This window comes from Larus michahellis, chromosome 12, assembly GCF_964199755.1.
Source record: "Larus michahellis chromosome 12, bLarMic1.1, whole genome shotgun sequence".
In the NCBI taxonomy this organism is placed as follows: Eukaryota; Metazoa; Chordata; class Aves; order Charadriiformes; family Laridae; genus Larus; species Larus michahellis.
In genome coordinates this window covers 17,373,796-17,389,647 of record NC_133907.1, presented here as the reverse complement: position 1 = coordinate 17,389,647, position 15,852 = coordinate 17,373,796, and the positions used below count along the sequence as shown (strand labels likewise).

At 51.3% G+C, this 15,852-nt stretch overlaps 1 protein-coding gene across 5 annotated transcripts in view; it reads left to right on the top strand.

Moving 5' to 3' along the window:
• LOC141750102 (rho GTPase-activating protein 39-like) overlaps nucleotides 1-15,852 on the top strand; it is a 56,190-nt gene that overhangs the window by 35,751 nt on the left and 4,587 nt on the right. For all 5 annotated transcript variants that reach the window (XM_074604684.1, XM_074604686.1, XM_074604688.1 and 2 more), the window contains 5 exons: nucleotides 329-1,637; nucleotides 5,526-6,072; nucleotides 7,305-7,394; nucleotides 13,794-13,867; nucleotides 15,402-15,601. In XM_074604684.1, the coding sequence (XP_074460785.1) occupies nucleotides 329-1,637; nucleotides 5,526-6,072; nucleotides 7,305-7,394; nucleotides 13,794-13,867; nucleotides 15,402-15,601 (2,220 nt within the window). The remainder of the gene's footprint in view (nucleotides 1-328; nucleotides 1,638-5,525; nucleotides 6,073-7,304; nucleotides 7,395-13,793; nucleotides 13,868-15,401; nucleotides 15,602-15,852) is intronic.

The following is a 15,852-nucleotide window of genomic DNA, read 5'->3' as shown; positions in this document are numbered from 1 at the left end:
CCTTCTGGGTGCCATGCTAGCTAATGAGCCTTGGGAAGCATAGGTTGTTTCCTGTCTCACAGCGCTGTTGATAGCGGACGGGTTATAGTACGATGAACTCATTGTGCTGTCGTTCTTGACTCAGTAATTTATCATATGTGTGATGATGATGTGTTTCTGTTTCGGGAAGGGGGATCTCCAGGAAAAAACAATGAGGAGCTGATATAACTGGTTAGGGAATCTCTGAGTGCTATGAGACTAACAGTCTGGTATTTGGGTAGAAGCAGAAGATACTTCAGTTAATATAACTCTTAAATAATTACCTGTATTTGTATCTTTCTTCCTTTAGGGAGACTCCTACCCACTGGCAGCCTCTGCCAGGCACAAAAGCAGCCATGTTGGTCAAAGTGAACAGTTTGAGGCAGATACAGAGCTCTTCGAACAGTTCGCTTCATCTGCAGAGTGCTCCAGAGGCCAACAGCCAAAAATCTCTTCCAAAACCAGCCATATATGCTCAGCCTCAGTCCACGTCCCAGGGCCCTGGAGCCGCAAAGCAAATGCCTACAGGAGAAACAAAGCAGTCTATGCAGATCAAAAAGACGGAGAATGGTGGATTTTGCCTAGTGCTGATGAATGGTCCGACTTCTCAAACACCTCCAAGGAATCAGATGGGAAACCTCCAGCCTGCTTCCCCCAAGTATGCCTCCCCTGCACCGATATATGATGAGCCATCTTTAGAGTCTCCAATTTATGATGAGCCACCTGTAGACATGGACACTGAAAGCATCAGTATGAGTGGGATGTCTCCACCAAGGTCACCAAGCAATAGCTTAAAAAAGCAGCTGCAACCAACCAAATTATTACAGCATCCAGGAATGCAACAGCAGCAAGCTGCAAAAAAGCATGCAAGAAATCCCTCTTCCACTGAATACAGCCCGGCTGGCAGAGAATATATAAAACACATGGTCAATGTCGATCAGTCTTCCAAACTGTCCCATTCTTCTGCTGCAACAGCTGATGCCTCTACTAAACTGCCTGGTCAGCTTACTTCGAAGGACAGCTTCAAGCAGTCTTGGAGGATCTTGGAAGCCAATGTCCTCAAGAACATGGAAGCCCACCACAGTCGGCAGAACAGCCTGCAAACTCAAGAGTATCCAACTGGTATAAGCCATCAGGATTCTGGTTATTCGACTGGCCCTTCTCCAAGCCTGAGAAAAAGGAAAGGAAGGAGGCAAGGGACAGGTCAAGGAAGACCTGGCTCTGTGGGCAGCAGCAGCGAGCTCACAGCTTTGAACGATAAGCTGATCGCTGAGATGCGTGCTGTAGTGGGCAGGTCAGCAGCTTGCAGGGGAAGCAAAGCCAGCCTCGATGCTGAAAGTCTGGAGAGTGGCATCCCAGCAGAGAGCAGCAAAGTCAGATTTCAGTCCGACCACTTGAAAAAATGCATCAGCCGGAGCTCAAGGGATGATGTCTCAGCTAGTAACAGGTCTCTGTACAGACAGGGCCTGGAGGGCAGGGGCAGCTTTCCCAATGATGTGGCTGCTCCACAGGACACAGTGAGGCAGAAGAGGACTTTTGAGAAAATAGATTCTTTAGAAAAGAATGTGACCAGCCAGACAAGTTTGGCTTCATCAGACGCTACCCGCCTCTCCTCCCAGGTACCTCTCCATCTACACCGGGTTAAATCGTACGCCTTTGCTGTACTATCGTGGTACAGAGCTGAGGACCCGGTCTGCTCCCGGGTGGGTTTAATGGATGTGCTGCAGGCGGAATTCTGTGGCTGCAGAACAGCAAACAGGTCACAAAGCTTCGCGGCTTTACAGGTGGAGACCCCATTTCAGGCCAGTGGCATGAGAGGAGGGGAAATTGTGAAGGGGCTCATGTCCAGCAAGCCCTCAGCGCTGTGCGTAGCTCTGCTGTGTTATTTGGGTGAATCTACTGCCTGATCATTTTACTGGCGCTCGTGTGTTCTTTGGTTGCCCTTGCCCTCACGTGTCCTTTCTGCACTGGGGTGCCAGCATTGGTGGGGTACAGGACGCAGGTGTCAGGATTTGCGTGGCCACGTGGCAGTGTTTTCTCTTTTTTTCTCCCTCTTCTTTTTCTCATAATTCCTCATATTCTGTTCTCCCTTCCGATCGTTCCTGAGCATTGCATGGAAATATTCAGAAAACCAGTGACGGGGACTCTAGCACCTTCTTGTTGGAAATAGTTATTTTAAAGCGCGTTAGCATGCCTGCACATCTGTAGTAGTTTTTCTCTGTAGCACAGCTCTTCTGCGGAATTCTGCAGTTTGCCATCTTTTCTCCTATTTGGATTTGAAGGAACTTCCTGCGTCGTGGTTTTAGTTCAGATTTAGGTTCTCCATAGGTTATTTTGTATCCTGTGAAGGTTTTGTCCTTTTTCTCTTTGCTCACTCTTCCAGTTATTTTGCTCCTGCTGAGCAGCCTGAGTCTCTGCATCTCTTCTGCGAGGCACAGCAGATAACAACCCTCTGTGTGAAAAGTGACTGTTTTAACCCTGTGTTCTGTCTTTTCTCCTCTTTGCTGGTCCACGACCTTTCATGAAGAAACTTGGCAAAGCTCCTTGACTGTTTCAGATTGCTCCAGTAGACCTGCGAGGTGTAACTTTTCTCTAAAAGCCAGGCTGCTACCTCCCTGCCTTGTCAGATTTATGTCTGTGCATTCTCCTCTTTCTTTATTGTAATTTCTGATTGATAGTGCCCTGCTTTCACCTGAAACCCTTTTAAAAACTGATGTCATGTTCTCATGTTTTGCATTTTTTCAGGCACAGGGCCAGTCTGAATCTATAAGACTCACATGTTACAGTAATAGTTCAGCAGTTTCATTTCACAGCCGCTTTAGAGTTGTTGGAAGACTGATGTCTGGTCTTCAGGATGTGTTACACCTCCTTGCACTGACGGGGAGAGCTGAGACTTGATGTCTCGATGATGCGCAAGAGATGGTGGGTTGGGGATAGGCTGTGAATGGCCTTGAAAATGAAGAAAAATAATTCACGTGTGGTAGGATGGAGACGTAGAATACAGTGGAAGACGTAAGGAGATGGATGTTGTGGTAAAGGCAAAGAGCTGATAAATAAATACTCTACATACAGAAATACTCCGAGATGTAACAGTCCAAGTAAGGAGGGGAGGAGGTTGCAGAGAATACATCAGCAAAATCACTGCCTCACCTGAAAATGGCAGTGTGTGGCTTGAGTCACCAGCAATGTCCTGTGCTGGGCCTGTGTGCTGGAGGGGAGAACTGGGAGGCGAGGAAGTTCACTATCTGAGGAGGGTGGGCAGAAGTTCTAGGACAGGCTGAGCAGAGGTGGATACGTACTGTCAGCACAAAGATAATAGCTGTACAGTTGTTGGGAACAAGATTTGAGAGATAAACTCTAGAGAGAGAAGAGGAGAGACCCAAGAGCCTGTTGAACCTCTAGAGAGTATGAGGGGGTGGATCCTCAGAAGGAACATGCTGAAGGAGCGATTAGGGTGGCAGGAGGAAAACCAACCCTGGGCGTGGAAGGTGGATTGAGGAAGACCAAGGATGGAGGTGGCAGAGAACTGCAGGCAGCAGGGATTTTTAGGCAGCATGTTGATTCAGAGAGGGTGAGGAGGTGGAGGGGTAACTCCAAGGGATAAAAAACCAAAACAAAGTAGAAAAGCAGGAGAAACGATTGTGCCCCAGGCTGGCAATAAGAGGTGAAGTGTGATGTGTGCTAATCCTGTCATCCACATGTAGGTACATGTTTGGTGTAAGAGAGGGAGGGGTTGGACTGCACAACTGTCGTGAGTTCCGCAGTTCCTCCTTACTAAGAAGAAAACACTCACTAGCTCTAACTGTTTAAGAACTAAAGTGTATTTTGGGGTTGACTGTAGGCCAGAACTGGAATAGAGTGTGGCATGCATGTTAAAGGTGACCTGCAAAGAAGGAAAATGCATGTTCTCTTTCACTTTTTCCACTGCAAAACCAGAATTTACAGGATTTCTGTTTCTTTGGCTTCCTTTAAAAACCAAAAACCTCAACATTATCTTCTTTTCTTTCTCCTACTTGCTGAAGGTCTCCTTGGAGAACGCTGTGAAGTGTGGGCTGTTAGCTCTTAGTTGCTCTGTGTGGGAATTTCAATCTAACAAAGAAGTCTGTTTCCTAAAACAACTTGTTGGATGTTGGAGTTCAATATATGTCCCAGGCTGACACTTCAGTCCAAGCCAGAGAATTCTGGGTGGGCAAAATAAGTGTCTTATTCTCACAAGTAGTTATTACACATAATTTTCTTGGGATCAGTGCTACCAAAGCTCTAATTATGTAGTTATCTGTAGCAATCGCTGTGGAAGAAGGATTGACAAGGGCCGCATGTAAAAACTACGTACAAAGTCTGGGAGGATGGAAGGTCTGTCTCTGCTGCTTATCTGTGTAAACTTGTGATCAGTGGACTTGTCCCTGGAGCAAATGAGTTTGATCACTGCAGGCCGCGGGTGGGGAGCAGCTGTCCCTAGTTCTCCGAGAAGAAGAAAAAACCCAGTACTTGTGAACAATTCTGATTTAATTTAAGGAAAATTGTGCCTGTCTAGGATGGGAAAACACGGTATGGAGCCCATCACAGAGGCGTCCCTGAGTCCTGTGCAGCGGTGCTTGCAGAAGCGCTGGTCTGCAGCCGCGGCCTGTATCTTCCCTGCAGATGCTGAGGACCAGGGCCTGTTTGGCAGGAGGTCGTGGTGTGTCTGTAGGGTACGATGAGAGCAGCTCTGTTGGTGGTGGAACTTGACTGACGCAGATACCTGGTCTCCTTCACTTCGCCAACTCAAACTCATTATCCTACACAGGTGACAGCCTTGCCATCAAAATGGCTGTGCCCGTGCTCCGCTGTGCCTCTCTTAGTTTCTCCTGTCCTGCTTGTTTGTCTGGCCAGCATTTCCATTAGGAAGGTTGTGGTGGGATTGCAGAGGCTGTCCAGGCACAGGCTGCCTGAAGTTCAGCAGCTCCTGATGGTTGCTAGCCATGTGGATTTTGTCCTTTTTTTTTTTTTTTTGCTAGAACTTGGAAAAGTGGTAAAGACAGGAACCAGCTATGGGATTGTAGGGGCCACAAAGGGTGAAGGTGAGAAGGAAACAATGCTGATAGTGCTGTGGCTGTCTAGTCTCCTCCTGGTGTTCCTCACCCACCTCCTGGCCTTCCATGGCTCCGGAGAGGCAAAGAGCAGGGAGAAACTTGGCTCCTTGGTGTGTACTTGGTGCCACAGAGCTGTAACGCTGCTCTGGGAGTCAGCCCAGCTCCTCCTTGGGCTGTTCCTGGGTGCTCTGGGACAACTTGGACAATCAGCCCTGTTACTCCATGTCCCAGTGCTTCCTTTAGGGACAGCATCAGTTTGCGGCTGTGGCAGCCAAGCTCTTGCAGAACTACAAATGTCAGCCACTGATTCTGCTCAAAATCATGTTTTGTACAGATTCACCACTTTGCAGTTGCTGGTAGCTCACTGCTGATAACTTTCTTAGCATGGCAAGGAGTCATCTAAGCTGCTTTTAACACATCTGTTCTCCATTGCAGCCCGGGACAATAGAGTTGGACCCCAAGCAGGACAGCAGCAGCCAGCCTGGCAGCTGCGTAGGATATAATTTCCCTTACAATACTCTACGGAAGCCCATCTCTCAGAGCAGCATGGCAGACTGGGCTTCTAAAAACCTGAACATGCACACGCAGGGCATCTTCCGCCGAAGGATCTCCATCTCCAACATGCTGTCCTGGAATGGCGGCTCTATCAAAAAGCCAATGCTTATCACCAGCAACCGCACCATCAAAAAAGAGGCGTGTGAGATGTTCAAACTGGTGCAGAGCTACATGGGAGATCGTCAGACTCGCATGGACCGGAACCACGTGGCATTGGTCACGGTCACCAAGTGCTGGAGCATGCAAGGTTTACGGGATGAGCTCTACATACAGCTGATCCGGCAGACAACAGATAATACGTGCTACCGAAGTCTGGCATGGGGCTGGGAACTGATGGCCATCAGTCTGGCCTTTTTCTCCCCATCACCCAAATTTCAGTCTTACCTGGAAGGTTACATTTATCGCCACCTTGACAGCGATGAAAACAGTAAGTGCCTCATGCACATCCTCTCTGTCCCCAGCAGCGTTCCGGTGGGTTGTTCCACTTACTCAGGGTTGTCTGGTTTTTAAAAATGCAGGTAGTCACCAGCCAGTGCTGTGGTTTCCGTCACTTGTCCACCACGTGCTGGGCAGGTTCATCCTTCCTTGGCGGGATGAAGCTGCCACCAGCTCATCTCCCTGCAACTCTCACTTGCGTCCGGCAAAGAAACGCCAGCCCTAGACTGTGCACATCTCACTGATCAGCATGGCGAGATCATCACTGAAAAGAGCTGATTCAGACCCACCAAGGGCAGAGTTTCTATGGTTCTCAAAGACATGATTTACTTCAAAGTTCCTTAAAGCAGGCAAAAGAAAAAAAAAAAAAAGAATGTTAATGCAGATTTTTTTAAGAGAGCCATTGCAAACATTATGAACAGGCCTTAACTTGGCAAATATTCAGGGATCCTGAAGGATGATGGCTTTTGTGGTGAATAGATGCTATTGATCTGTCTTCCAGAAGCCTTGGGGACCAAAGTATTTATTGGCTGATTTGTCACTATTTCAGTAGTGCTCGCTGGGTCTTGTCTGGTCTCAGGTGAGAAACCAGAGCAGCTAGTTCCACCTGGGGCATCAAACACAGGTTAAAGCCCCCACAGATCTTCAGGGCAGGTGCAGAAGTTCTGACCCTGCTCTTGAGTGCAGCGGTGGAGGTGGGTCCTGGGGGCAGCAGCGGTGCAATGCCAGCCTTTGCCTTCTGGTTTCATGCTTGTAGCTTTAACGTGGGGTTCCTTCACTGAACTGCTGAATGCGCTGCACTGCTTTGGGTTTTCATGAGGATCCTAAACCCTTGTCACTTCTCCCCAAAACCATTCCCTCCAACTGGGCTTGGCCCAGGAGCAAAAAAATCACCCTGCCAGCACCAGGGTCCAGGCAGCAAGGAAGAGTAATCTGAACTATTTCAGCGGGTTATTCCTTCTGCTGGTATTTAGGCAGTACATGTATTTAGGTATAAGCTTGTTGCCTGGAGCCGCTTCTCAACTCTTTGACCATTTGGAGAAGTTGAGTGATGTTCTGGGCCCCTCGCTTGGGTGTGCTTGGAGCTGGCTGTGGTACAGGACCTTTCCCCGAGCAGAGCTCCTCATACTGGAGTTAGGCTGGCTGCCATGTCTAAGGGTAGGTCTGGGCTTTGGTATTTTATCATTTCACATTATTAATCCAGAGCCTCTTCTGAATTTTCAGTTGCCCAGCGCATCAAGGAGCTTGTGGATCTGAAAAACAAGAAGAACTCAAAATCCAGGAAAAAGAGGAAACAAAACACCGAGGATGAAGGTAAAGGGAGGCACAGCACGCAGGGAGCCGAGAGGGAGGACTGCACTGACCTCAGACCGGCGGGGCTGGTGATCTCCCCTGAAAATCAGACCATTTCTTGAAGTGCATAGACTTAGATTCAGGAAACTTTGCTGCAGGTGGGCAGTGTGAGAGGTCTGACTAGAGCATGGATCAGCAGTGTGGGTGGCAGCTGGGCAGCACGTGGGATGCGTAGCAGTGTGGCAGCAGGGGGGAGGGGACCCTTCACTCACAGTTGTGTGAGAAAAGGGATTTTAATTTGGATGCAGACCTGGGGCTGTAATTCACCTGGTCTGTGTACACCACGGAGTTTCCTGTAGCACGTTGCAGTGCTAGAAGTTGTATGAGTCAGCGTGTTGAAAAGAACCTGTCTCCATTGTAGTGATGGATTTTGTAAGCCACCACCCGACCTGAGGACAGTCAGGGAGGACACTGGTATCTGGCAGAGTACTGCCTCTTCCTCTCCAGTATTGGCTTCCCCTTGTCCACGCTTCCTGGACTTTTGCAGTCCAGAGCTTACAATAGCATCTCTGCTGAATGAACAAGGGCTCACGTATTCCTCCAGCCTCGAGTCGTAACTGCTGTCTGCAGGGTAATACTTTATCTGGCTGAAGTCTTGGTAGACAAAGTCCATTCAATTTTTTTTAATATTGCTTTCAGGAAACTTGGGCAACCCTGTGAATTCATATCAGGCAGCAGTTTATATCATGTGGCCTCGGTGTTTTTAATCTGGGAGGGCTGGAGTCCAGCTTCCTGCGTTGCTGAGCCCTACCTGACGCCAGCAGGCAGGCATGGGAAACGCGGACACCACCGCTGCGCTCTCCTGTGGTGGCTTCCCTGTGTCACTGCTCCCCCGAGGCAGCTGCAAGCCTGGGAGGTGGCTGAGGAGGTCCCTTGGTCGCAGCCCCTGCAGCAAGAGTGTCTGCCGCTTCTCTGTCTCCGGCGGGATTTGGAGCAGAGACGTGAAATTGCACAGAGGGATTATATTTGTGGTAGGGATATGTCTTTTTTCCTTTCCTGTTCAGGCCCAGGAGAAATCAGCCCATTCTGAGCCTTTTAAAAGTCATTTTGCTTGTGCTCAGAGGGACTTTGGTATCTTTATGGGACAGCTCTCTGGGATTGCTCTGAGAAGGGTGTGCTCTGTCTGTGGGCTGAGCAGGCTCTTCTCTGCAATTGCCTGTCTATATTGCGTGTGCTGGAGTTGTACTTAGGAAGGTAGAGGTAGTTTTTACCTAAAAATAAATTTTTAAAAATATATATATTTATATATATGAGAAATGTTACGAAAAAGGCAAGCCAGGACAGCTTTATAAAGTTTCCAGAATGAAGCTCTTGAAAGTCAGAAGCGCCTGTGTGGCTGCAGCTGGGGCTCTGATGACAGGTCACAGGCCGTTCCCCTTGCTGGACCCTGGCCGCTTTCTGCCACGCGGGAGACCTGCTCTGGCAGCGAACTGGGGCTTTAGGACAAACGAGCTGGTCTGCAGGCTCCTGCTGGCTGCTGCGGAGATGGGCAGGGGCGCAGCAGAGGAGGCAGGAGGGACGGCAGGTCACTTGAACCAGCTTTTGTGAAGTGACTGATAACGCCCAGGATTTTTTCTGGGGCCTGACCTTGGAGCTGCACCTGAAATAAGGGGGAGATCCTGCAGGAACGCACCAGGTTCTATCTGCTGCTGGCTGGAAAGGTCAGGCTTTTCCTCGGGATGCCGATGTCTGCTCCACTGGCCCTGCTCGCTGGATGTGTGAGGGGTGGGTAGGATGCAGCTCCCTGAAGTTACAAGGCTGTTGTGAAAAGTTGTTCGTTAGTAGCTCTGAAATGCTTACGGATGCTAGAGCAGCAATTTAGCAGAGAAATCCATAAGGAAATTAACTGTACTGTCTTCAGATTGAACTGAATAGTAGATATGTAGGCATGTATGTAAGTTTTTCAGTGAAACGTTGAGTTAAAGCCGTGATTTCTACCCTCCCCTACACACACACACACTTCCTTCAGTGCAGAGGCTTGTAAGTAAACGCTTGGGTGAGTAAACATTTATCATCTGACATGCACCCAGAGAAATATTTCGAAGTTTCCCACACTTACCTCTGCCATCTTCATCTTCTAGCGTAATTCTCTGTGAGTAAATGAAATGTGAAGGTGGTGCGAGATCTTTTCATGGATCAATGACCCACTGAAAGGCAGAAGAATCACACGTAGAAATAAATGCTGCTTTTTCGGAAAGAGGATCGTCTGCTGATCCTGTGGGAGTGTAAGCCGGGCATTGTGTCTATACAAGGAGGCAAATAATGAGCTGGCAGCTCGGTGTTGGTACAAAATTACTCAGGATTGTAAAAACCTAAAGGCGCAGGAGGGATCTCACAAGGGTGAGTAACTAAGCGATCAAGCAGCAGAGAAAATCATGGCAACAAAAGCGAAGTATTGTACGTGGGGGGGACGTCCCTAACCGCAGGTGCAGCAGCGGGCTCCGATGTAGCTGTTTCAAGGAGGGAAAGACATTTTGCAGCCCATGTGTGAATTTCCAGAAAGGTATATGTGGTGCTGGGAACTGGTCAGAAACCAAAAAGAGGATTGGGAGCTTGTAAAAAAGGGACAGAGAGCGAACCAACACTCGGCTGTAGTCATGCTGTGCATGCTCCGCATGTCCTGCCCGCGGTCCCTCCAGGGCTGATGAGTGTAGCCGGGGAAGCCCCACAGGAGCTGAACCTGGAGGAGAGAAGAGGGGAGAAGGTCAGTGGGCTGAAAGAAACTGCAGGTCACCCGGAGAAGGCGAGTGGAAGAAAATTTCTTGTCATTTGTTGTACCAGAAGAATTGGAAACCACCTGGTTTTGGTTTTGGGCAGCCAGGCTTAAGAGCGCTCTGTTCTGAAGCATGAAATTAAATCATTAAGAGTCAGCGAAGCAGGGTGTTGTTGCAGGTTAGGAACATAAACAGCTTTAGGAAGAAATGGGACGAATTCAAAGAAGGGAGGTCTGTCAGTTGATGGCTGGTGGTCCAGGTGCAGCACTGCCTCCCAGTATCTCCCACCTGCCGTTAGCCAGGAGATTTTCGCAGGGGAATGCTCCTTTTTCAGACACGCTGTATCTGTTTCCTATCCTCCTTGCGGCAGATGCAGGCTGCTGACTCATGTGTCCCTTGGGGCTGATGAAGCACGGCATTTCCCATGCAGGGAATGGTGATGGAGCAGCATTGCTGGGATGCAGGAGGATGCACTGGTGGTGTAAGAAAGAGGGAATGTGGTAAATTTGGGGTTGCCTGGGCAGATCTAAGTCAGGAGAACAGTACTGGCGCAAAGTCCAGCTGAGGTGTTCAGGAGGCACCTACCCCTGTGCTAAAGAGCCCAGCAAGAAGGGCCCCGGTGTGAGAGCCTGCTCTGACTGTGCCTGGATGGGGTCTATGAGAGGCCGCAGTGGATCGGAGAAATACCAAGATGACAGCTTGTGCTGTGCTAAAATACGTGTCCCGTGGCCAGGTCCCGAATCCACATTGTTTGATGCATTTTTTAAGACATTTTTTGGCAGGAGAGTGTTCAAGTCTGTTCCAGAAGGTATGCTCCTGCGCGTGCCCTGCCTGGATTTTAACTTGTTATAAAAGGAGAGGTTCTTTAAGAAGCTCTTCGCATGTGTTTCTAGGCCAGCACATGGGAAAATATTTTCCTTTGCAAACTATTTTTCACTGGGTGGGTTATTAGTAGTCTTCTGTTCCCGAGCTCCTGGGGCTACTGTGGTACCGCAGGAAATAACAGATCAGCTTGGATTTAGCAGACTCATGATGTGCGCAAAGGAGCGGAATTGCCTTCAGCGTTAGCTCTTCCCACCCTGCGCAGGCAAAGCTACCTGTCCCTGCGCCAGGGGTGTGAGCTGGGGAGGGGAGGGAGTACCCGGCCCGCCTGTTAGGAGAACTGGCCGTGCGTGATGAGCTAACTGCCAGGAACCGGTCTCTAGCTGAGCGTTTTACGAGCAGCCAGATGGTCAAGTCACTGGTTTGGAAAAGCAGAGGCTGAAGCTAAATTCTGCTCCTGTTCCTCACCTTTCCCTCTGCAGCTCATCGCTTGCCTCCCAGCCTCTCCGCGTCCCCTTTGCCCGTCTCACTCTGCGTGTGTCCAAGGAGCCGGGTGCGCTCGCGTTGGGGCGATGACTTGTGCTGCGTAGCAGGGAGCCCGCACGCTGCGTGCGTAAGGTATGAGCTCCTGCAGGACCCCTTCGCGCTGTGCACGCCGTGGCGGAGTGCCGGTCGCCCCGTTCCTCAGGGCTTCCTCTGCTTTTTTGGTGATTCAGGTCCGTGGGCAGTAACGGGTCCGGCCCCTTGTGCGCAGGGCAAGTTTAGTTTTCAGTTTATTTGCTTGAAATTCGGTCAGCTTCGCGTGTGGCCTCGACGATCCCCTTTGTGTCAGAGGCTACAGCTTGGCTGTCATTGGGAGCAGGACGCCTCACTGCAGGAAGTGCAGCATGTAGGTTTTTGGCTTTTCCCAGGATCAAGGAGCTTTCTGGGGAAAGTACAAAACAGGCTTCAAGCAAACACGTCCAGCTGCTGCCCATGCCTCAGCCGTGCAGGCTCTTCAAGGCAACCAGTTCCTTTGAAAACCTTGTTAAACTCTTAGGGTGATTACGGGTTTCGTGGTCTCATTACAGTGTGAAAAAGCATTTCCTATTATTAGTTTTGAATGTGCTGCCTCCTGCCCGATTGTTGTGATACGGAGACACAGTCCAGTCTTTCCCCCACTCCTCCTTTCGTGGAGCGGACGACACTTGCATCGGGGTGCGTCTGCACACTGTAACGACAGAAGCCATAACCTGAGATAGTGAAGCATCACAAGCAGCTCACTGGTTTTGTTTTCTTTAATCCTTAGACGTTTCCAGTATAAATCATGCTTGGGATTAGCAGGATTTTTGCATACGGGGAATGTTTTGCTTTACATATTCCCAAGAGAGAGAAATTCTTAAAACTGACTTTCCTTCCCATTGCCTGCGGCAGAGGGGGGGATGCTGTTGTACCTCCTTCGGCGTTGCTCCAGCGTTATGGAGAGGCTCTGCTCCGGCTGTGACAGTCAAGCAGATCGATTGAGGCAGGGGGTGCTTGTTTTGTCGTGCGGAGCCAAGGGCTGTGGTTTGTCTGCTGGCTGAGAGGAGAACGGGGAAAAGCGCGTTTCTCACCTTTGCGAATTGTTGTTCTGTTTGGGAAGAGCTTGTTCTCCCCCTGCATCGAGAGGATTTGAGGAACTCCGGGCTCCTGACCGACTTACCTAAGCCGTAGGCTGTGCGAAAGGCTGATCTGAAATACACGGCATCTGACCAGAATGTAGATTTTAAAAGCCACAAGTATTTTGAACTCTGCTGCAAGCTTTGAGCCTGGCAGGGAATCAAGTAGGACAGCTCTATTCACTGCTTTCAGCAAGCAATTTGGATTTGACTCGAAAAAGAACAAAAGGCCAACGGTTTTGGAAAAACTCTCCCAGCAATCAGTGCTCTGTCAGTGCAAACATTTCTCTCGGTGTCACGGGGGGATTAGCTCCGTGAATCCTGGCTCCGCTCGCCCTCAGAGTTCGCTGAACCAAGGCAACTGGAGCAGCTGTTCTTGCGGAGGGCTGTGGCTTTTGCGGGGAAGTTCCCAGGCTCCGGTATGTCCAGTTTTCCTTGTATCGCGGAACGTACCTGAGCCTCACAGTACAAGGTTGGGTTGGAGGAGGCTGCAGGCGGGAGCGTGAGGAAAGCCTTCTGCGGGGCTTTGGGAAGGTGAGAGACACCCTGCCGCCCTCCCGCACCTCTCCTTGCATCCTGAGCAAGGACCATCTGGGTGCTGGTGTTGCCTCTCCGGCCCCTCACGCCGTTCTCTGCTGCAGCCTCTCTCACTTGCATAGGACTGCAGTTCTTGAGATCGTAAACAATTTCTTTAAAACACTTTGCAGTCTTTCCTGGCAGGAGGCTGGCTCTGCGCGCTCTTTGGCTGAGATCTGGCAATATGGAAATACCCAGCCCTGGTGTCTGTGAGCCACATAGTCCCAGCTGTGCTGCCAGGAGCAAGAGCTCATGCTTGCAAGCGTTCCCGGGCTGTGAATGCCAAACGGGCACCTTGTGCTGAGTCAGGACAGGGTCAGGCTGCCTGTGCAGGAGGTGGAGATCCACAGGAGTGGGGCTGGGAAGTGCAGAGCTACGAGCCTTGACTCAGAAGACAAATCCCTCCAGGCCCAAGCACCGACTTGTGCTGATGCTGCCTGCCATGAGGCTGCAGGCTTCAGGCTGCTCGGTTTTGGCGGTCTCTCTGGCTGTGCAGAAGCGGGGCGGCTGTTTGTGCCGGCGTGACCTGCTGCGCTGGTACTCTCTGAAGGGCTCTGGTGTGGCGGGTGCGCAGCACTGCAGGCTGACCGCTTGTTTCTCCTTCCCACCAGGTCTGCCCATCAGCACCTACGCCAAGTACTGCTACCGGAAACTCCAGAAAGTAGCTGTCACCGGAGGCAAAAAGGTGAGCAGCTGCCCCAGCTCTGGGGCCCTGGCTGCCGGCTGCCTGCCCGGCACTCTGCTTCCCAGGTCCCAGAGCAGTCAGTCCCATGACTGTCAGAAGTCACCCCTGATTCAGCGATGGGAAATGGGGATAGAGTGAGCCGGGGAGGCTCGCTCAGGGCTCGTTTGCCCATGAACACGTGGGAGGAGGCTGCTGCCCAGGTCCCGCCATCCTGGCAGGCAGCAGTGCCTGCCGTACTGGTCCGCCACATGGCTGGGTGCTCCCTGGCCTGAGGGACATGGAGGACAAACCTGAAGTTAACCTGTCTCCAGGGTAAGAGGAGCTGTCTGTGCAGGGGATGCCCATCGTTTGGTTTCTTCAGGTGAGGGAAGAGTCTCCTTTGCCGCCAAGAGCCTGCATGGTCCAGGTCTTGCAGCTTGTTTACTGCAGAGTTGGTACCCGGTTCAAAAAACCACGCAGCAGAGATGGCTGGCACAGAGGGGAGCCTCTGTGCTCTGCGTTACCTCGAAATCCCCCTCCTCCCTTTCCTCCGCAAGGTTCTGTGTGGGGCTGTGAAAGCTGGCAGGCAGCCCCGGCCTGTCTGTCCGAGGTCTCCTAGCCAGATCCGGTCGTCTTTTATTTCTGCAAATCCCTCTGGGGCCTCCCTGCCATCTGGACTCCATGTACAGCGAGCAAATAGCTGAAATACCTCGGGAGGGGCGAAGGCTCCCAGCATCCCCGGGAAGGAGGGACAGGAAACATCGGGACACGCATCACATGCAACTGTAGCCCTGGTGGCTGCCGCTGTCTGAGGGGTCAGTGGGAGGTTTTCCCCTCCCGTCAGACCTCCTGCTTGGCCACGGGGTTGCTGCCGAACGGCTGCTGTGCTGGGCAGCCTGTCGCCCCTATGACAGTGCTCTGCGTTTCTCCAAATCCCTGACAAGGGAGACTCAAATCCCCTTCCAAGTGTTGCCATCTTTCAGAAGCAACAGGTCCCAGTGCCCGCTTTTCAGAGAGCTTTAGCACCTCTGAGAGCAAAGCTTTCCCTGGGGCTGGACGTACCTGGAATTCCCTTCTCCAGAGGGAGGCCTGCCAAAAGGAAAGGCAGTGTTTCAGCTGTCCCGTGGCGCTCGTCCGGCGCCAGGTCAGTGTACATGTGCCCTCTGCTGACCTCGCCACAGCTGGGACGGGCTGGGGTCCATCCTTCCTCCTGCTGCGCCAGCAGGTAGAGCTATGGCTGAAGCAGTCCCCCTGACATGCAAAACACGGCAACGGAATCCCTGCAAAACCAGCCCAAACTCTCCAAAGCAGTCTCCTGCCAACAAGCAGCAGCTTCTCTGCTCCTCTTGGGCCTGATCAGTTGGCCCCCCCACACCCCCAGTTTTAGGAGGTGGAGGCTGCAGAGCAAGAACCGCGCTGCCAGGAGGCCAGTGAGGGTGTCCACGTGCATGGGCAGCCCTCTCCATCCCGGCCACTCACCACCACCATCCCCAGGTCACTGTGTCTCTGTGGGCCGGCGGTGCCATAGCTGCACTGAGCTCTTCTCTGTCCTCAGGGCCTGCGTAAACCGACAGTGGAAGAGATAACACATGCCAGGAATGCCATCGTGACGCCATCGCTCTTCGGCAGCTCTCTGGAGGAAATCATGCTGCGGCAGCAGGACATGTACCCGGGTAACAAGCTGCCCTGGGTGCAGACACAGCTATCGCAGCAGGTCCTGGCTCTGGGAGGAGAACAGACAGAGGGGATTTTCAGGTGAGCTTATGGGGCGCTGTGTTACTTTCGAGCCACCCACACATTAGTCCTCAAATATGAGAAGTCAAGATTGACCTCCATGTGCTTCCTCTTCCCTGAGAACAGCACTTTGCCATGGGTCGGACAAAACCCCACATTTCCCGGGTTCAGGAATCACTTCTTAAAGTAGCATTAGCCCATTTGCGTGCATTAGCACAGAGGGGACAGCATAGATGCGACTTGAACCGCTTAGGGCAGCGTGTCCCCAGGCA